Here is a 22649-nt window from a genome sequence, read left to right as displayed (position 1 = left end):
GGCCACGATGACTCATGTTATTGCTGTAAGGATGGATGATATGTTTTGATATATCTCATTCACTGTAAAGAAAAATGGTACAGTTTTAATGAAAATGCACAAGGAAATGACAAAATTTGCACTCACGTCCTACTCTCCTGGGGCCCGTTTCAGAAAGGAGGTTTAGTGACAACTCTGAGTATTAACCCTTAAATGAGGGAAACTCTGGGTTTTCTGTTTCAGAATGCGAGGGACTTAATAAAGTGTATAAATAAAGTGCACGAATAAGAAATTAATAAATACAGACATAAATGCATACAATTTTTGGTGACGTTGCCATGGTGAATCGTCATATCGGAGCTCCATCGATCATGGCTTGTCATAGTTGTGTTGCAAGCGCTTAACTCAATGTAAGCTTACCCAGAGTTGATAGAACTAACTCAAATTAGCTGTTCTGAAACCAAAAACTCAAAGTTTCGCATCTCGGTGTAAATCAACTCAGAGTTCACATTTTAACTCGGTGTTGGTTGAACCTCCTTATTGAAACGGAGGTTCAAACAAAATTGTTTTTTGTTGAAACAAATTTTGTCCCTATTTCAAAGTAACAAAGTTGGCAACCCTAGTCAGACCTCAAAACAACAACCTCAGAAATTAGTAACTTTCTTTGATTTTCAGACAAATGATCACAAAACCTTCGATGAAACAGTACAAAAGCGTCAACTTGCAGCGTTGACACACTCTGTTTAGAAGCAGATCTCTTCTAAATAGTAAATACCCCAGTCCCTGAAAACAGCGGTTGTCAAGCACAGAGTTATAAATAACTAGATGCCGTATTAGCATCTGTTTCTATAGGCCGTATCGTCCGCCATATTGGAAAGGTTCGAGCCGGTCCGTTAACACTCAAGAGAAAGCTGACTGTGTATTATGGAAACATATTTATTGATATGTAAACTCAAACATTATACCTGCTACACTAACACATGGCAACAACGAAAGGTTATCCCATTGTTCGGGAAATTAAATCCCCGTGGTTTTCACAGCCATGGCTACGCAGTGTAGGGGCTTTCTAGCAAACCAAAGAGTATAGATACCAAGAGTCGAAACTCATTGGAACGTTCCATAGCAACACCAGCGCCCTGCGATTTCCGCCATTTTGGGGCGAAAGCTACTCGGCTTTTTGCTGTCGCGCTGTTTCCCAAAAAGCACCAGAGTTTCGCCTCTTGGTATCTATACTCTTTGAGCAAACTGTAAGTGACGTTAGCGGACCGTTCCAAGATGGCATACACGTCTGCGTATCTACAAGGGCAGCCCCTTTGCTTGAATGGCGATTGGCTGCTGGCAAGATGTTGCCAAGGGAGATCAAGATGCGTCGGAGTGAAGCATTCTGGGAAGTCTAGCGCTTTGGAGCTTTCCACAAGCAAAAATGAAGGCAAGTTTTTTCAATAAAACTACCGGTCGTTACATTTCACTTTAAATGAATAATGCTATCTAAAGAATATGCATAATGTGCATTCGCGAATGATAATCGTCAGCTGGTTTTACAGGAGCATCGCACATCGCGTTAGCACGTTGGCTAGTTAGCTCAATATGTGGAAATAAAGGCATGTAAATAAAAGTGAAAAAAGAAAACGTAAAAGTATAGATGTTGAATTACGGCATAATGTGGTTATTATTGGTTACCTTTTGTCGACACGGTGTAGTGCCTTTTTATTCTTATATATTCTTATTGTGATTTATCAATAAACCGTTGATTTTTTTTCAGCGTGTTTTCACGCTGTCAGAAAAATCATGGTCGGGCTCATGTTTGCTATACAAATGGCAGAAGACAGTAGGCAATTACCTCGCAGTTGCTGGGTAAGCATTTATTGGTTTATTAGCCATGTTTAAATCGTATTAGCCCACGACTGTGAACACTTATGCATGACCAACTTACATGTCTTATTTACAGCCCAGACAATATGGTGAAAATCTTTGATCGGCATGGACAGAAGGTGAACGAGTTAAATCTCCCAGGGTAAGACATTTGCAGCAAGTTTGTAATGTCTGGGAAAACTGGAGGGACGTCTATTCGAGACGTAGCTTGAAGCTTGATTTGCATATATTGTATCTACATGATTACATACCATCATTATTTTAGGTACAGATGTTCTCTTTGTGTTTTATTCCCATATTGTGTTTTTTTGTGTATGCAGGAGTTGTGTATCTCTTGACTGGGATAAAGATGGTGATATCCTGGCTGTGATTGCTGAAAAGTCCAGTTCCATTTACTTGTGGGATGCCAATGTCAACAAAACCTCACAGCTGGACAGTGGCATGAAGTGAGAGAGTGTGTATGTGTTATTGAGTATAAAGTAACAGTTGGATATAGCTTGTGGTTAAGATAACATACCTTTTTGCCCGCTGTATTTGTGGTTCTCACAGAGATCAGATGACGTTTTTGCTGTGGTCCAAAACTGGGCCGCTATTGGCTGTTGGCACATCTAAAGGAAACCTGCTCATCTACAACCAGCAAACTTCACGAAAGATTCCTATTCTTGGTAAAGCCATGCAACTCATGTATTGTTGCAGAAAACATAATGTGAAAAGTTATACAAATTAAATTGAATGTAAATTTGTTAAGTAAAGCGCATTTTGCATTTGTATGTATAGGTAAGCACACTAAGAAAATCACATGTGGCTGTTGGAGCTCTCAGAACCTCTTGGCTTTGGGCAGTGAAGACCGCAGCATAACAGTCAGCAACCATGAGGGTGACACTATTCGACAGGTAGGCCTACTTTTGAGATGAAGTCAGAGTAAGAGACCCTGTATTATCAAACCTTATTTATTATATGCTTTGTTGCAAATTCTAAAAACATCAATAACAGTTTAAAACCAATCTATCTTTTTCAGACCTCGGTGAGATCAGATCCTGCAGATGTTCGGTTCTCAGTAATGAAAACAGACGAGAGATCTTCTCCAGGAGAAAGCACTGTATGTTAACCCTCACTTACCTTAGTTTATGATGGTACATATTGCATTCATATGACAATCATGTATCACAATATAATTTCCCCCTTGAAATGTTTAATTTCTGGGATTCATTTGTGTTCAGCATGTTGTTCTTTGATGTCCAATACTTGGCCCCTATTCACTTGCATTGGTTTTATGTCCACACAGTTGAAGTGTATGGGGGCCAATACTGTTCGGTTACCAATATTCTTCAAAATATCTTTATACTATCACTTTAACTTTTATTTTGCAGGTGAGTGTGGCTTTGGGGAAAAAGACCTTGTTTCTGTTCAACCTGAATGATCCTGATAACCCAATAGAACTGGCCTTCCAGCAACGTTATGGCAACATAGTGTCCTACCGATGGTACTATATATGCACACATTCACGGATGAACCTAAATATGACAGATTTAAAGTGATGGTTCACCAAAAATAAAAATTCTGTCATCATTTACTCACCCTCATATGACTTTCTTTCTTCCGCAGAACACAAAAGAAGATATTTTGAAGAATGTTGTTAACTGGCACCCATTCACTTGCATTGGTTTTATGTTCAAACAATAGAAGTGAATGGGTGCCAGCGCTGTTCGGTTACCAACTTTCTTCAAAATATTTTCTTTTGTGTTCTGCGGAAGAAAGAAAGTCTTACAAGTTTGAATGATGACAGAATTTTCATTTTTGGGTGAACTATCCGTTTAATGTTTTATATACTAAGCATATTCTTTCTCTAGGTATGGGGATGGCTACATAATGATTGGATTTTCACACGGTTACTTAGTGGTCATTTCCACACACATTCGTGAGATTGGCCAAGAGCTGTTTCAGGCCCATAATCACAAGGACAGTCTGACCAGCATTGCCATCTCACAGTCGCTGAACAAAGCCGCGTCCTGCGGGGACAATTGGTAAGTTTTATGAACGCTTGTATCTGTATCAGAAAAGCAGTGATATTATGGTAGTTCAGGGATGGACTGGCTATAGGGAGTACTGGGGCTGTTTCTGATGGACGGGTTGACCTGTGGGCCAATTGTCAAACCAGTTTAAATATACAATGTTATGACATGTTGAGACATCCTCAGGTTACCCCATTTAAGCCAAAGTTGGCAGATTCTGTCATAGGCGGTACAGTTAACCTTTAGGGTCCTAACTAAAATAGTTACCACCCACCACTCTTATTGAAAACGAAATGTGTCCTTGTGAGTAACTTTGTGGGTAATCTGCCTGTGTTTCACTCTTTGATGGTAGAGTCCCACATCCCACTCCTGCTAAAAGCCCAATAAAAACAGTAAAGTAATAAAATGATAATTGTGTTCTTTGTTTATTTTAATATTACTGCTTTTGCGATGTACTGTAAAAAACCTCTGTATAGGACATATCCAATACAAATACTGTAAGAATCAATATATTTAAACTACAGCAGGCATGTTTGTATTAGTAAACACTTGTGACTGAAAATGTATATGTTAGAGGATTATCCACTTTGTCATGTGGTGGTTTTTGGAATCCATCCCTGATAGTGTAAGTGAAGTGCAACATATTACTGTATATCTACAGCAATGTCTATATATGAAAAAATAGGTAACACTATTATATTTCTCTGCCAGTATAAAGATCCACGACCTGACTGATCTGAAGGAGATGTACGCTATAGTCAGTCTGGATGAGGAGACCAAAGGTATCAGATTTAACATTTATGATGTGTAAATCGATGCACTGTGTATCCATAAGGAAGCATTTGTTCTCAATGAAGTGTGCATATTTGATAACACCCAGTGTGTGTCTCACTCAGGTCTTGATCAGATGTGTTGGACTGATGATGGGCAGCTATTAGCTGTGTCCTCCCAGCAGGGCACTTTGCACGTTTTCCTCACCAAGTTGCCTATATTGGGAGACAGCAGTGGCACCAGAATCGCCTATCTCACATCGCTGCTGGAGGTTACAGTCGCTAACCAGGTGGAAGGGGTGAGGATTAAAAAGCTTACTTGAATATTAATTGTTATTAATATTAATATTAATGTGATGAATGAAATGTAACAATCTAGTTTAAATGATTTCCCTCTTTTATTTTAGGAGTCTCCTGTTGCCATGGCAGTGGAGGTGGAACCTAGTTTCATCGCTGCGGGACCGTATCACGTTGCTGTTGGCATGAATAACAGAGCTTGGTTTTATGCATTAGGAGACAATGGTGAGTGAGGTTGAGACTGTGTAACGTCAAAGGAAACAGAAGTGCAATGACTTATTGAAGCAAAGCGCTTTGTTTGCATGTGTCTGTGGGTTTTAGGAGTTGAGCGTGTAAAGGACACAGAGTATTTAGGGACAGTTGCCAGTATGTGTCTGAACTGTGACTATGCCACAGCCCTGTTTGAGGGGAAGGTCCAGTTGCATGTGGTAAGAGGATGATTATAAGTTTTTAACGTATAGTTGTCAGCATTTTTTTATTGATTTACCTTTTCTAATAGCTGTGTGTATGTGTATATATGAAAGATCGATGGAGATGAGCAGGTTGTTCAGGAGGACAGACAGACGAAACTTTTTCCAGAACCCGATCAGAAATACCGCATCCTGAGTCATGCGCTCACTACCGAGTTTCTCTATTATGGGACTGATGTGAGTCATTCAAATGTTCTTTTTACCATTTTTTCATTTTATAAAATGATGCTGATGCATGTTTCCTGTTGTGCTAAACTTTACAATGTAGTCATTGTGTCGCAAACACCTGTTCACCTAACTATTGTGTATCTAAACTATGCAGAACCCATAGAGAGTTCACTGTGTTCAGGGTTAAAGGGATAGTTTGCCCAAAAATAAAAGTATTGTCATGATTTATTTACGCTTGTGTTGAAAACATTATACCATTCTGTTTTTAGTGGAACACAAAATAATTTTTTTTGGAGAAATTTGATGGACGTCAATGTTGTTTGGTTACCAACGTTCTTCAGAATATCTTCTTGTGTGCTCTGCAGAAGAAAGCAAGTCATACAGGTTTGAAAAGACATGAGGATGAGTAAATGATGCAAGCATTTTCATTTTCGGGCAAACTATCCCTTTAAGAATTCATCCTTAGTTGGAATTTTGAAGTTCAGTTTGTATTTGTAATATATTTGTTATTTCATTTTAAATGCGTTTTCATCTTTACAATTCTATTCGTTACCTTCAAAGGAGTTCTATTCAAAGAGGCTTTCTCAGTTCAGTCAGTTCTACTTTGGTTCTGTTATGTAAGAATGCATTGGCTGCATGGAGCTTTGTCAGTGAATTTGCATATAGCAGTTGTGTTCTAATGAAAACATATATCATTAATATTTTTATCCTGTATTAAGTGTGAAAACAATATATTATAACAACTATATTGTACAGTAGTCATGGCTAAGGGTTTCAGGGCCTGTAATTATATTTGCAATATAGCACATTCTTATACACCTCTAAATATCATTCTATGTCTCGGTCATGTTCTGATAGCTCATCTTTCTCTTGCTCTCTCGTTCTCTCTCTCTCCTTTAGACTGGTTTGATTCAGTGTTTCTATTTAGAGGACTGGCAGACTGTGAATGAGTATCGGCACACAGTGGGTGTTCGCAAAGTCTTTCCTGACCCCAACGGAACACATCTCGTGTTTATTGATGAAAAGAGTGACGGCTTCTTATATTGCCCGGTACACACAAACAAACTCCTAATGATGAAAATATACTTTGTTTAAATTTTGATATTAGCCTCTGTAAGGTGCTCATGTTAGCAGTGTAAACTAAGCAAAGTCTGTTCTTCCTGTAGGTAAATGATTCGCTCTTTGAGATCCCAGACTTCTCACCTGCTATTAAAGGGGTGTTGTGGGAAAACTGGATGAACAGTAAGAGTGTGTTTGTGGCTTATGAGGAGGACAAAGTCTACACGTATGCCTTCCACAAAGACACCATACAGGGTAGAACTAAATTGGCAAGATGTTTTGTCATCAATAGGAATCGGAATCTAATAAAGTCTAATAAATTGAAAAAATATTTTGTTTCTTTCATAAGGCTCCAAAGTGATTCTGGTCGGTGCCACCAAGTTGCCATTTTCCCATAAGCCCTTGCTGTTGTACAATGGGGAGCTGACCTGTCAAACCCAGAGTGGAAAAATAAACGGTGTAGTTTTGAACTCACATGCCTTCCTTAACAACCCTCTCAGTGATACCAGCAAAGAAAAACTTCAGTCTTTACTGCAACAGTCCATCATGCTTAAAAGGTATTTCCATAATGTCACTTCATGCTAGGTTCGTTTTATTTCTAAATGTGCATCTAGCCATGTAACCTTGATGAAAAGACCAGCTTAGACCACCATGATTTTCCATGCTGGTATAGTGGTGATCTGGCTGGTGGATTATCATCACCACGCAATTGCCATCCAACATACAGAACAATCTGCATGGTCCAAACTTTTGGAAAAGCTAGTTCAGAAAGCCGGTGGGCAAACCAGAAAACCAGCATCTATACAAACCTAAATGCACTATTAAAAACACTGTTGATCTTCAGATCCGTGTCAGATGTTGTGTTTGTAAGTTTAGGTTCTCTGATGCCTGGGATATATGTAAAACTCTGAACGCTGAAGCATGGGGTGAGCTGGGAAGGGCATGTCTGCACCACATGGATATAGAACTGGCCATCAGGGTGTACCGCATGATGGGAAACGTCGGCATGGTCATGTCCCTTGATGACGTAAAGGTGGTAACTACTATTACACTTACAGATTGGATCCCCAATATTTGGGCGAGGCGTGTCACTGGATTGCTTTTGTTTTTTTTTTAGATAGGAGGGTTAAACTACTATTAAGAGCATCATTGGCCTTCTAGAGACGTTTTTGAACTCTCCCATACTAAAGTGTTTTCTTTTGTTTGTAGGGAATAGAGGATCAGAATTTGTTGGCTGGTCATTTGGCTATGTTCTGCAATGACTACAACAGAGCCCAAGACTTATATCTCACGTCATCTTATCCAATGGCAGCCTTGGAGGTATAATAGCCACAAATGTTAACATGTTTTAGACTTCACACGTCAAAGCTGCGACAACTCTAAAAGTTGTGTTGTCGTGTATGTGTGTAGATGAGAAGAGACCTGCAGCATTGGGACAGTGCATTACAGCTGGCTAAAAGACTGAACCCTGAGGAGATCCCATTCATTTCTAGAGAATATGCCATACAGCTGGAGTTTGTGTGAGTCTGTTCTGCAACACATCACATACATACTCGTGTACATTTTCTTACAGTATTTGACTAAATGTGACATGGACAGGCTTCTTGAATACAGGTGTTGATGGTAATGTAATATGCTGTTGTGTCACCCTCTAGTGGAGATTATGTGAATGCACTGGCTCACTATGAGAAAGGCATAACAGGAAACAACAAGGTGAGCTTTTCTTTCGTTTTTATGATGACTGACGTGAAAAGAAAAGAGTTATGTTCGGCTGTATATTGTGTTTCTTTTGAAAGTGTGTATGTGTGTGTTTAGTTCCAGGATCACGATGAGAGCTGTTTGGCAGGAGTGGCTCGCATGTCCATTCGTATGGGTGACATTCGCAGAGGTGCCAACCAGGCCATCAAACACCCCAGCAGATCTCTGAAGAAAGACTGTGGAGCCATTCTGGAGAGCATGAAGGTGTCTTTTTGTGTCTCTTTGTTCATAACATCCAAATCTCTCTTCCTGTTGTTAGAATGTAGTACACTTATCGGCTGTTGATTTATATATGCAGCAATATTCAGAAGCTGCTCAGCTGTATGAGAAAGGCCAGTACTATGACAAAGCTGCCTCTGTGTACATACGCTGCAAAAACTGGTAATATTTCACATCTTAACAGTAAACAAAATCATGCATCACTGATTTGGACTTGAGGAATGTGCTATAGGAACCTGTGATTTGTAACTGAACATTAACCTCTGACCTCCTAATCTCAGGGCAAAGGTGGGCGAGCTCCTCCCTCACGTGACCTCCCCGAAGATTCACCTACAGTACGCTAAGGCAAAGGAGGCTGATGGAAAGTATGTATCCTATATAATGCAAATATTTCAAGATAATCTCCTGCTGTTCAACTGGTGGATTAGGGTGTTAGCAATGTCATAGGATTCATTCACAGGGAATGTAAGAATTGATGATAAAATGCTGTCAGTCAAGCCTTTGGCACACCGCAAACTTTTTATATCTGTAGATACAAAGAGGCAGTTATGGCATATGAAAGTGCACGAGACTGGGACAATGTCATTCGGATCTTACTTGAGCATCTCAACAACCCAGAGGAAGCTGTACGCATTGTAAGGGAATCTCAGTCTATTGAGGGAGCCAAGATGGTGGCCAGGTGAGTGAGAGAGAAACTCCAAATCTGTTTTTTATAAAATGTGTGACTGTGGAAGTGAGGTAGGGAATCGTCAATTGTGAGCTATTAAACGTTGATTAAAGGCAGGGTGGGTGAAACATTTCTTGTCATGTTGGTTGGAAATCTCTTTACATCCTGATAGCAATCAAGAATTATAGTGGTCAAATAATATTTGTATAATTATATATCGTCTGTGAAAGACGTAGGACCAAAAAACGTTCGCCCAATCAAAACGTTCTGGCCGAACGCTGTGACTGGTCATGTGTACATTTTCAGCCGACGTATTTTGCATACCACTGCGCACCCTGTTCACGAAGACATCATACGTCATCAGTACGCTCACGTCCGCTGTGTCAATGTAGGGAGAATGGCGGACAATCCGCTACAATCAAACTTTCCTGCGGAACCGACAACAAGTAAAAGTCAGTTTTTGAAAAAGCAGTGACGAAAAAACGTCCGGATCATGAAAGAGGAAAAACTCGAATTAACATCGGTTCAGCTTTTACACGATGGAGACAGCTGCGGCAGGCAAAGGGTCCGAAAGACGATACCATGGTTGCTCTCTTTCTTTTGGACAGGTATGTACATGCTTCGAGAAGAATTTAATGGATTGAGTTTGTAATGGGTTACGTGGATTTACGAAGTACATTCATGTGTTTGGAGGTGGCGTGACTTTGGACGGCGAATCGCATAGAGGGTGGGATTATAATTTCAGTGCTAGCAGGCTAAAGTTAGCACCTTTCCAAATCAACCACCCCACCTTTAAGAGAACCCACCTGTAGGCCCTGCCCCTGCCCTATAGAGCGTATGGACGTGTCATCACTTTACCACGTGAACACCACGTGAGCATGGAAACGCAATATCAGGAAACGCAATTCCATGCAACATATCAGTGTCCAGGAACACCTGATTCCTTTGTAAGTCGTAGGGAAGTCGTAAGGATCACCGTCGAGTCCAGCTGCTTGTATTTTCATCAAATAGTTGCGTGTTTAGTCCCGGTTTCTTTGTTTCGCCTATTCTCCTCAGCCGTTTTGCTGGGTGTTTTGCCACCCGGGGGAGCTTGTCCCAGGTTGTGTCCTGAGTCCGACATGCTCACGTGGGAAAGTGACGTCAATGCATACTCTCTAAACACTGACCAAACCCTTTTTATGCACTACCCTTCACTTCAAAATATCCAACTCATTAAGGACACCATGACCCATTTCAGTTTTATATAATATTCCTTGTACGATTATTTTATGTTCTATTTCATGTTGGCCTAATGCCACACACACACTCAGCACACTACAGGTGTCTATAAAGAGCAGTGATTTTTATCGATTTGCTCTTCTGGACATTCTGTCTTGTGACCCCCTGTGTTGTGTGATTACAGATTCTTCCTGCGTTTAAGTGATTATGGCTCAGCAATCCAGTTTCTGGTTTTGTCACGCTGCAATGATGAAGCGTTTCAGCTCGCTCAGCAGCACAGTCAGATGGAGATCTACGCTGACATTATTGGTAAGATCTCCTCAAGCTTGGGTCATTGCTGCTACATTTTCATGTTCTGAAGTTGTGTGTTGGTATTTTGGATAAAATAATCAGAACCAGGAAGAGCTTTATTGCCAAGTGTGCTTTACACACACACAGGGAATTTGTGTTCAATAGTGACAGAAATACATCCACAATTTGTTTTTGATTATAACAATGTCACAATTAACCCTTGTATGGTGTTCATTTTTTGTTACTCGGGCATAACTCTTGTGTTTTTAAATCAATACAGCCATAAAATGTATGTAAAATACTTTACAGATGTTTACATTATACAGTATATGGTTCATATTTGTCACTTTTCTCTAAATATAAATGTCTAATGTAAAAAGCAATTATTCACATAATATTTCTGTAAACATTGGGTCCCACAGACCCGTTCACCACACAAGGGTGCCTTTTTCATAGCTTCACTACTGTGAGTTGAGCTGAAGTTACTATTTTATCCCTTTGCCATGTAGATGCTGCTTAAATGGGAAAAATAGAGAAATGTTAAAAGCAAAACATTCCTAGGAGTTTTCCAATGTACTCATTAAAGGGATACTTCACCCAAAAATGAAAATTCTGTCATCATTTACTCACCTTCGAGTTGTTCCAAATTTCTTTGTTCTGATGAACACAGAGAAAGATATTTGGAAGAACGCTTATAACCAAACAGATTTTGCCCCCCATTGACTAATTTCTTTGTTCTGTTGAACACAAAAGAAGATATTTTGAAGAATGTAGGACAGTAAACAGTTCTGGGACACTTTTGACTACCATTGTATTTTTCCCTACTATGTGGTAGTCAATGGTGGGAAAAATCCGTCTGTTTATAAGCATTCTTCCAAAGAACTTTCTCTGTGTTCATCAGAACAAAGAAATTTATACAGATTTGGAAAAACCATAATATCATTAACAAAACTTTTAAAAACAGTGAAGTGACAACAGTTTTTGTGGGAAAACAACAGCTCACATAGGTATCAGCTCAGCAGGTATCCGCAATGGATTTTATGAAAATATATTTGTCTCCTAATACCAAAAATTTCAAAAGATGGTCAAGAAATATTAAGTGAATATAAGTGTAAGTTAAAAAGTATAAGTTCATTTCTTTCTTACTGTTGTTCAAGTGATATAGCATTGCATGAGAACTGAACTGATAAAATGTATATCTTGAGCTCTATACAGTACGTATAGCTCTATACGTATAGTTCTATACGTTCTTTTCATCCTTCAGGTTCTGAGGCAACAATGGAAGACTATCAGAGCATAGCGCTGTATTTTGAGGGAGAGAAGAACCATCTTCAGGCTGGGAAGTTCTTTCAGAAGTGTGGGCAGTACAGCAGGGTACGACACGTGTGTGTGTGTGTGTGCTCTGTGTTCACTACTTTTCTTTACCCAAGTGTGTTGTTATCATTTTGTCACATGTACCTGGCTGCCCATCTCTATATTTACTCATTATCTCCTCAAGGATTCTTTACACAAGTGACTGTGCTCATTACTTGTCATTAAAGCCTATTAATTGATGCTCTCTCTCTCTCTCTCTCTCTCTCTCTCTCTCTCTCCACATACAGGCCCTGAAGCACTTTTTGAAATGCCCTAGCTCTGATGACAGTTTGGCCATAGAGATGGCCATTGAGACAGTAAGTACGGCTGAGGAGCAACTAATTCAATCTGAGCTGGCATCATTCTTTTTAAATGAAACTGATGCATGCGGCCATGATTTTTATATCAATTCATTAATATGAAATGACGTGTGGTGATTTGTCTATTAAAACAATGATCGCTGGAATGAGTTTTATGATAATAATGATGATTGTCTATTTAACAGGTAGGGCAGGCAAAGGACGAAGCGCTGACCAATCAGCTTATTGATTACCTAATGGGTGAAAGTGATGGGATGCCGAAGGTACAAAGACCATTTATTGAAACTAGTTTTCTTTTTGTGATGACACATTTTGGTATACATTATTAGACATCAGTAATGTCTAGTCAATGACCAAGTCACAATAAAGTAATATAGACTAAAGTCTAAACTCCAGAAGAACAAAAATTATTCTTGCATTACAGTCGGTAACAATAAGAGTATATTATAAGGGAAGTCCTCCAAACATTGAGCTGTTCCTGGCTATTAAGTAACATCTCCAGCTGTTGATGTTATGAAACAAGGCGTGCCGTCATCTGCATCTGTTTAGCGATGTGACCTCTTTAAGGCTGCTATATTAAATTACTTGAGGAATATCTACCGCCTTCAGGCAACCTTGCACTTTATCAGATACCATCATGTCTTTTGTAAAGGATTGTCCCTTATTGAAAGTGTAGCCATCAAATCATTAAAACTATTTCTATTATTTGTTCCCAATTGCTGTACGCTCATCATCTCTTACTCATCCTCTCTTAATCTCTCTCACTTGCGGTTCACTGCATGTGTGTAGTCTTTCGCCGTGAGTAGCTCATTGCATCTGTTTGTACTTTACTACCCCATGTGGTGACCCGGCAGAAGCAACCTGTGCTTTGTGTGTGTAATGTATTAACATGTTAATAAGGACGGTGAATAAAAAAAGAACATGCACTAAATGCAGTGATTATATATGTGATTATTTGCTATAATATATCCCATGTCATGTATTAATGCAATTACATTTGTTTATCAATTGACAGCCCTAGTTCCTCTGTTTTTCTGCCTTATATAGTATATTCTGATTGTGTGTTTTGTGTTAGTTACTTGAATTATGTTTGGAAATGTTTTGATTAAAAGAACAAATAATCATTTGTTTCTTTGCTGGTCTAAATTATTTGATGACACTTCAGCTAAGAAATCTACTCTTCTCTTTCAGGATGCAAAATATCTGTTCCGGTTGTACATGGCTCTCAAACAATACAGAGAAGCAGCGAGAACTGCTATTATAATTGCCAGAGAGGAGCAATCTGCAGGTCTCCGCTTTACCTTTCAGTCCTGTTTGTTTGGTTCTCCATTTACTTTAGATTTATAGGACAAATTCATTTAATAGTTTTCACAAAACCATGCAACATATTCATAACCACATGCAATGGAGTAAGTAATGGGTCTATCTAATTATCAAATACAAACATTGTCTTTCTTTTCTTTTGTATATTTTGTAATTCATCAAATGATGGAGAATAGCCTAGCCTAGAATAACCAGTCAAATATCCAGATGCACATACTTTCACATTTTAGGCTCATTTTAAAGGTCCGATGTGTAATATTTTGGAGGATCTCTTGAAGGAAATGCAATATAATACAGTATACATAACTATGTCTTCAGAGGTGTATAAAGACCTTACATGAGCGTTATGTTTTTATTACCTTAGAATGAGCTATTTCTATATACATACACCGCGAGTCCCCTTGCATGGAATTCACCATGTTGTTTCTACTGTAGCCCTAAACCAGTGGTTCTCAAACGTTTTCGTTGCAAGGCCCCCTTTGTGTAGAGTGCATCGCTTTGCGGCCCCCCAAATGAAGACTTATAATCTTAAATTTAACATTTTTATTTAAACAAAAACATATTTGGTTATACAATGCTGAAACATCAATTCTTTTGTCTGGTGGACTTATTTTTCTGATGTTTGATTGCATAAAATCTATGATCAATTTCTATATTTCATAAAATGCCACAAAATCTGTGGCCCCCTGGATCCATCTCAGGGCCCCTCCAGGGGCCACGGCCCCCAGTTTGAGAACTACTGCCCTAAACGGACAAACTGCTCTACAGAGTGCGTTTTGTAAATACGTTATATCCTTCTGCAAAGAAGCGAAAACGTGACGACATCTTATCCCTGTGAGGTAGTGCTTCGAAAGGGAGGGGTGGGGTGAGCCGTTGGTTGCGATTCGCAACCTCACCACTAGATGCTGCTAAATTTACCACTGCCTTTAAGCTAATTCGGGTGTCACAGCAATGACATACAGTCCCAATAAAATACGTCTGGTCACAGTAGTCTTCTTGAAAACAGCCTACAAGCTGAAGAGCTGTGCCTTGCAAATATATTCAACTTTAATTTTTGAGGCATGTTTGCACTGCTATCAAATTAACCTAATTCCTATAGTGCATCTTAAACACTGTGGGCAGTATGCAGTTCTTTCTTAAAGAAATCCTCCCATAAGTACACTTATGTGTTGCTTTCTTACTGAAGGAAACTACAGGAATGCCCATGATGTTTTGTTCAGCATGTACTCTGAGCTTCAAACACAGCAGATTAAAATCCCAGCAGAGATGGCCACAAACCTCATGATCCTGCACAGCTACATATTGGTGAAGGTGAGAAATGCATTAACACATGCATACATGTCAGAAAATGACATATACAGATCATGCAGAATTTTGCAGGATGATGGCAGATTGAACATTTTTAAACCTTTTCTGTCTATAGGATGTCTGTTCTGGAAAAAGTTTTCCTTGATTTGGCAAAAAAAAAAAGCTATCTAAAATGGAAAATGCATTTAAGTGTGACTTGAAGTGTCCTAATGTGCCCAGATACTTTATATCTTGGTGTCATATAATTTTTTAATAAGCAGAACTAAATAAACAAACCACCGGATTCTCTCAATGTTAATCTGGAGAGTTTCTGAAACGTTTAACATGTTGATTTCTTGATTTGCTTTTCAGATTCATGTTAAAAGAGGAGATCATTTAAAGGGGGCACGGATGCTTATTCGTGTATCCAACAACATCAGCAAATTCCCATCTCGTGAGGCTCTATTTTATACACACACACACACACGCACACACACACACACACACACACACACACACACACACAAACCCTCCTGTACCCGTTGCTATTATTAAACAGCTACAGTGTAGTGTTGTGGCTGTTGTCATATTAAACTGCACATAGAACTCAGTCCAAACTCAATATTTCATAGAAAACTGGTTGATATAGATTTATAGCTTAAATCAACAGCTAGACAGTTCATTTTTACCCATGCATTCCCTCTATTGACTTTGGTTTACACAGAACAATCTCTTATTTGTCGTTTTACAGCTTTTTGAGTCTTTAACACTTTATTTTACAGTCCTGTTGAACTGTGTACTTTGTATAATTACTAGATTAACCTAACCTAAACCTAACCATAACCCATATTAAGTACATGTGGTTAACAATATTTTGCACGCACTGTAAAATAAATCCAGCTGTTAATTTCATGAGAGAGGGACTGTGGATGCACCTTTAATGTAGCATATCTCTGTTTGTGTGTATGTGTATGGCCTACAGACATCGTTCCCATCCTCACATCTGCTGTTATTGAATGTCATCGCGCTGGACTGAGAAACTCCGCCTTTAGTTTTGCCTCTATGCTGATGAGACCAGAATATCGTAACAAAATTGATGTTAAATACAAAAAGAAGATTGAAGCAATGGTCCGGTAAGACGCACTTTTAGTTTTAATTGTTGTTGTCCATTTTCAAACCTGTCTATTTCATTCATTTCGTTTCATTTCTTTTACATTATAACTATACATTTGTTTATCTTTGTACTGTACACGTAGGAAATATTTCTGTTTTGATATCTTGAATGTGAATATTATTTTGGTAACACTTTACAATAAGGTACTATTGGTTAACCATTAGTTAATGCATTAGCTAAACATGAACTAACAGTGAACAATACGTCTACAGCATTTATTAATGTAAGTTCATGTTAATTTCAGCACTTACTAAAACATTTTAAAAATCAAATGTTGTGTCTGTTAAAGAGTACATAACTAGGGATTTTTAAGGTCCTACTTTGGTTTATGGAGTGTCCAACAACAAGTTTGTCTGTACATAGAAGGTGTAAAAACACTATTATTTCATAATAATAGGCAGTTATTCTTACCTTACTTCTTGACTGTCTCTCAAATGATTCGTTCCGCGATTCATCTGTCTAATCCTCTCCTTTCCACTAGCCTAGTCTAATGTGATTGGTCAGATGGTCTAGTCTGCTGTGATTGGTCTACCACGAATGATGCTCACGAGCTACAGTGTTTGGGGGAGAAGAGTGAAGTTTTCGGCAGTCCTAGCAAAACGTAGGCGGGGACTATATGCAGGGCCGTAGCTAGTGAGGTGAAAGGTGGTGACAATTCTAGGGGCCCCCACAAAATCCAACAGTTACACTATAAAGCCACCTGTTTTGTAAATAATTTTAATACATGAATTGCATACATGAGTGTAATAAACTCAACAAACGGGAAGGAAGGAGGCGGGAACCGGCGAACATTCAAAACATTTAATATAAAATAAATACACCAAAACTACAAAAGTAACAAGCCGGCAGCCACTCGCGGACGACTGCCGGCAACACAAACATAAACAAAACTTAACTAATGTCCGGGCCCGGTCCTCTCTCGCCGTATTCTCCTGCCGTTCGTCCTTTTATGCTTCCGATCTCCTCCGTGAGAGATACTAGGCCTGACACTCATTATCAATCGCATCCCGGCCTCGCTTCCTCCTCCCACGGCACTCGTCACGCCTCCCTCGTCACATACCCCCATCGCCCCTCACAGGCCGGGGGGTACCCACGAGACTGTGCTTACTCCCCCCCCCGGGGGGCCAGTCTCAACGGCCCCAGCGCCTGGGGGTATGGACAGACGAGACAAGAGAACGGAGACGGAAGCACCAGGAACGACAGGGGCGAGAGCGGGGAGAGAGGAAACAGAAAAAAATTTGGTCTGGTTCCCCGACACGCTGTCGCTTGGTCCTCAGCCAGCCGAGAGGCTCTTCCTCGCGGTGCCATGCGGTGGTACTGGACGCTCCATCGCTCCTCCTCAGCCCCCTGGCAGCCGGCGATGGCTCCTCCGGCTGAGGGCGGCAGGAAGTCCCCCGCTTCCTGCTCCTCCCCTGTACGGCAGACGGAAGCAGGCTCCGGCCCACGGCAAGCGGGGCTGACCTCTCCGCTCCCTCGCGGACGGCAGCCACCCCACCTCGACCCAGGACACGGCGCGAGGTCTTCGCCCCACCCGGGCACACGCTCCAGCACCACCTCCTCAGGCAGCCGCTTGCAGACATCCCTCGTCCGCGCTGCCCGAACTCTTCGGCACCACGATCCCCCTCAGCGGCGAGGACTCTTTGAGAGCATGTCCCTCCTTCCTCCCGGGTTTCGGCACCACTGTAATAAAGCTCAATAAAACAGAAGGAAGGAGGCGGGAACCGGCGAACATTCAAAACATTTAATCAAAAATAAATACACCAAAAATACAAAAGTAACAAGCCGGCAGCCCCTCGCGGACGACTGCCGGCAACACAAACATAAACAAAACTTAACGTATGTCCGGCCCGGTCCTCTCTCGCCGTATTCTCCTGCCGTTTGTCCTTTTATGCTTCCGATCTCCTCCGTGAGAGATACGAGGCCGGAATGACGCACAGCTGATACTCATTATCAGTCCCGTCCCGGCCTCGCTTCCTCCTCCCACGGCTCTCGTCACGCCTCCCTCATCACAATGAGATTTTAATGAAATCCACATTCTAACTATATAAAGACGTAAACACATGAACATCTCCGAGCTGCTCTCAGAGTTTACTTCACACGCATTTCACTTCGCGTTTCCTTTGAGAAAAGCTACTCGCACTTAAACTCAAAGGTCTTTGCAGCGGCCCGCCAAAATAAAAGTCCGGTTAATTTGAACAAATTATGACCCACACATAAAAAAGCACAGTAGTACACTTGTAGCATAATCTGTATAAATTACTATTAGTTTATTGTCATAGTGAGGGTATAGTATAGTATAAGAACAACATTATACTATATACAACAGTATTCTAGAAAACATCTAGAAGAATTCAAATAGAAAAAAATAGACTTGAAGAGAAAAAAAATGAATTTAAACAGGGCTCTGCACGATTCATTTTGTGGGGCTTTTGTGTATGTAGATACATTTATTGGCTTTATTTAATTGTATATTATGCAATACCATATTATTTTCATCAAACATTAAGACTTTATAAACATTTAAGTGGTCTATTTATTTATTTACATGACTGTATTCTTCCCAATTCTTTAATGTTAACTTCAGTTATTTGATAACAGACTGATTGATAAGACTATTATACAGTACTGCTGGTCATTTTTACATCTGTTTTATTTATTATGATTTAATAATGTATTGTGTTTTATTATTCTTTATAGTTTGTTAAAAGTCTTGATGCATTTATTTAAGACAATGTTTCATAAGTTCCTATAACATTTTTAAACATTTAACTTTTAAAATAGGGTTTACAACAACAGTACTATATTCTGTTAGATGTAAATAGACTACGTCAAAGTGATATGATATAAAACTTGACATAAAATGTCCCTCTATTAGTTGGAAGGCGGTGGGGGCCCACATCAATATTTTTTCAGGGGGCCCAGAATTTTCTAGCTACATAAATCCGTGGCTGTTAGCAAATCGGACTAAGGACGACACGTTTGCATGATTCAGAGTCGACTCCCTTTTTTTCCAAGACAATAACTTTGTTATTCATTCACCTTCGGATTTACAACTTGGCAGACTGCTTACTTTCAAACACGGCAACATTACACACTCCATGAAATGTAATTTTCATGATCTCATGTTATGTACTCTTTAACATTAGTTAATGCCCCATGAACTAACATGAATAACTGGAATGGGATTAATTAAAATGAATATATGATGAAAAACTAAATTGTTCATTGTTAGCTAATGTTAGCTAATGCATTTACTACTTTTAACAAATAGCACCTTATTGTAAAGTGTTACCCAAACCATGAATATGAAACTTTAAACTGTCCTATTTTTTAATAAGAAATATTTGGATCTCCGAGATCCTTTGAGGAAGGTTTATAAAGCACTTTCTCCAATGACCCCCACAGCTCTTTTTATTTCTTCAAACAGTCGTCCAGACACCTCTGAGGTGGAGGAAGAAAGTTCACACTGTCCCTACTGTGGCTTCAGCCTGCCGGACTGTGAGCTGCTCTGTCCCGGCTGTAAAAACAATCTGCCCTACTGTATCGCAACAGTGAGTACAAACATACTTTAATCCTCTGCATCGCTGCACTGTTCTAGCAGATTTGGTTTCTTGGTGTAAACATCACCATGTTCATGATTTATGAAACTACATGTGCAATAATTCATTCATGACTTTCTCTTGTCTGTTATGAGAGTAATGACAGTAAACTTGACTTGACCTCTTAGAAGTGCACAATTAACGGGCAGGTCTGATTGATGTGTGTGTGTATCTTCCATCTTAGGGTCGTCACTTGGACAAGGAGGACTGGTGTGTCTGCCCACACTGTGAATTTCCTGCTCTCTACTCGCAGTTCACCCAGTAAGTCTCATCTATCCATCACTGGCATATGGGCAGTTCACCATTGCTATAGATCCATGCTTTCTTTACTAGCAATCCATCCGTCCATTCACCGAAGCATTTATTCTCTCATCCTTACATTCACCCATTGAGGATCTGCATCTTAATGTGTTTTTTAGGCTTTTGGAGACCGAGTCAGCATGCCCCATGTGCTCCGAGTGTTTAAATGTCAGTGATCTGAAGAAGGTATCAGACTGCTCTAGATATCTACAACTGGACCAGCTGGAGCGCTGAGACAGAGAGAGCAACAATGGAGAAAGGAAATGGTAATGGCAGTAAAAGATACTAAATGAATTATTATTATAGAAAAAGTCTTGAATCCTGATTGGTCAATACTGTTCCAGTATCATTGTTAATACACAATATAGTTTGATTTTATTTCTGATATTGTTCACATGTTAAGGACTATATCTACTTTCGCTTAAAAGGATAGTTACCTAAAAATGTTTTTGTGCTCTACTTATTACATATTATATACCGTAGAAAATATTACATTTAAGCATTTAGGCAAAAAATATTTTGTGATCATACCGAGGGTAAGTAAATTATTACATAATTATCAATTTTGGGTGAACTATGGCTTTAAAGGGATACTTCACCCAAAATGAAAATTCTGTCACTATTTACTCACCTTGGCGTTGTTCCAAATCTATATCAATTTCTTTGTTCTGATGAACACAGAAATGTGTTCTATGTGTTCTAACTATGGCAGCTACTGTATATGTTCACGGAAATAAAGTAACGAAAATCAAATATACTTTATCAGTTATTATACAGTTATTTTAGGCACTCTTTAAATAAAAAATGACTAAAAATATAGGCTGTAATGTCACAGAATGTCGGACTGAAACTTAACTGGTCTTTATCAGCCTACTACTTAAACTGAGACATTTATTCAAGAAGTTTATTATAAACTGAAAACAATTAGGCTTACTGGACACATTTTATGTCGGGGCGGGATCTGAGTGAGATTTGGTTTACCAGTGAGCGTGAGCGTAATGTGAGCGGAGCGTTTGCTTGGTCCGTGAGCGACTGAGCGAAGCGCACGGTCATAGAGCGAAATATTGAGCGGAGCGACACACCGCTCCGCTTCGCTCACATGCTCTGGTCAAAAGTGCCCCAGAACTGTTTGCTGTCCTACATTCTTCAAAATATCTTATTTTGTGTTCAACGGAACAAAAAAAGAATAAAGTAATTTTCCCTACTATGGGAGTCAATGGGGGGCAAGATCTGTCTGGTTATAAGCATTCTTCCAAATATCTCTCTCTGTGTTCATCAAAACAAAGAAATTTATACAGATTTGGAACAACTCGAAGGTGAGTAAATGGTAACAGAATTTTCATTTTTGGGTGAAGTATCCCTTTAATTAAATAGATCAGGACACATGTTTTCATTAAAACCTTATTTCATCTGTAACAATTGCGCCTTACAACACCTTTTAGCTATGGGTCTCCTCAATACTACACAAAGCTAAAAGGGAACACATGTTGTTTTTTGTCTTTTATTTTCAGATTCTCAAAGGTTTGGTTTTTTCAGATGTGATTAAATCTCAAGACGTGTGATGGCGACTGATTTCAGAACTTTGAGAAGTGGGTCAACAATTCAAGCCAGAGCTGATATTCTTTAAATAAAAATGTAAATATATTTTATATACATCTATATTGTATCAGTTTGTTATCAGCTGTATACATTTATGGTCTATTTATCTTAGAATACAAAATAAAAAGTAAAAAGGTACAAGTCTGTTTTGAGTCGTTTTTGGGTTCTAAGTGTTATGTATCTCTAGTTACTCTGAACAACAGTTGTTAAACAGAGTTGTCTTGTCTTAAGGGTAAAGTGTGTAGTAGTGCAGAAATGTCATTTTTACACGTGAGAGGTCTCCGTAATGTATTTGAGATTGATCTAACCACCAAAGTGTTGCCATTTATTTTGAGCTATAACTCAGCTCAGTACAGCTGCTTGCTGACATAAAATGTTTAGTAACAAGTTTTAATGTAGTAAAGTTTTTTTCTTTTGAATAGTAATTCTTAGGTCTTAGCAGGAACCAAGGAACACAGCATTTGTTGCTGGAATGTACTTTTTACTGAAAGTTAAGCATTTGTACAGTAGGAATATTTGGGTTTCTGTGTTGTCCTTATAATAATTTTAAATACATATTAAAATGTGGCATATCTTTCTTTAGACATTGCAGCCACTCTATATAAGTTTAGGGATTGTGGCCAAATTGGACTAAGTTGAAGATACATTTTTACAGTGAACCCTGGACAGATGGTGTGTGTTAGCATATAGAAGGCATGGAAGCGTGTCCCATATTTGGCATTGCATCTGTCTAGTTTTGTGCTATCAGAGCAGATGACATGTTGTGTAATGATCGCTTTATAAGGGTGAGAGAGAGAGAGAGTGTGCGCGCGCGCGTGAGAGAGAGAGAGTTTATGTGCCTCTCCTCTGCAGTATGCTGGCATAACGCCACGCTGCGAGCAGAATGACTTCACAAATTCTAAAACACTCTTGTA

General features: G+C 39.4%; 1 protein-coding gene across 3 annotated transcripts; it reads left to right on the top strand.

Annotated features, from left to right (window-relative positions):
- Nucleotides 1–1287: 1287 nt before the first annotated feature.
- Nucleotides 1288–21867, top strand: wdr19 (WD repeat domain 19). 3 transcript variants are annotated; one of them, XM_057332367.1, is made up of 37 exons: nt 1288–1408; nt 1742–1833; nt 1928–1993; nt 2172–2297; nt 2401–2516; nt 2629–2744; nt 2870–2950; nt 3222–3334; nt 3702–3875; nt 4575–4645; nt 4760–4932; nt 5041–5155; nt 5252–5358; nt 5455–5577; nt 6469–6618; nt 6735–6882; nt 6977–7184; nt 7504–7660; nt 7837–7947; nt 8038–8147; nt 8283–8340; nt 8443–8589; nt 8684–8766; nt 8886–8969; nt 9137–9283; nt 10674–10798; nt 12045–12154; nt 12382–12450; nt 12639–12716; nt 13645–13741; nt 14963–15087; nt 15436–15517; nt 16046–16196; nt 19665–19788; nt 20021–20097; nt 20256–20402; nt 21648–21867. In XM_057332367.1, exons 1-36 carry the CDS (start codon nt 1403–1405, stop codon nt 20368–20370), a joined length of 4035 nt encoding a protein of 1344 aa, XP_057188350.1. In that variant the 5' UTR covers nt 1288–1402; the 3' UTR covers nt 20371–20402; nt 21648–21867. The 3 variants fall into 3 exon arrangements, with proteins under 3 accessions (XP_057188350.1, XP_057188351.1, XP_057188352.1); XM_057332368.1 differs by lacking the exons at nt 1288–1408; nt 1742–1833; nt 1928–1993 and having other exon boundaries at nt 2190–2305; XM_057332369.1 differs by lacking the exons at nt 1288–1408; nt 1742–1833; nt 1928–1993 and having other exon boundaries at nt 2214–2309.
- Nucleotides 21868–22649: the final 782 nt, after the last annotated feature.

Source organism: Triplophysa rosa, linkage group LG4, assembly GCF_024868665.1.
Source record: "Triplophysa rosa linkage group LG4, Trosa_1v2, whole genome shotgun sequence".
Taxonomy (NCBI): Eukaryota; Metazoa; Chordata; class Actinopteri; order Cypriniformes; family Nemacheilidae; genus Triplophysa; species Triplophysa rosa.
This window is presented reverse-complemented; position numbering and strand designations above follow the sequence as displayed.

Coding starts and splice junctions, on each gene's coding strand:
- wdr19 (XM_057332367.1), top strand. Junction 8,590..8,683: donor CCATTCTGGAGAGCATGAAG/GTGTCTTTTTGT, acceptor TTATATATGCAG/CAATATTCAGAAGCTGCTCA. Junction 12,155..12,381: donor AGTGTGGGCAGTACAGCAGG/GTACGACACGTG, acceptor CTCCACATACAG/GCCCTGAAGCACTTTTTGAA.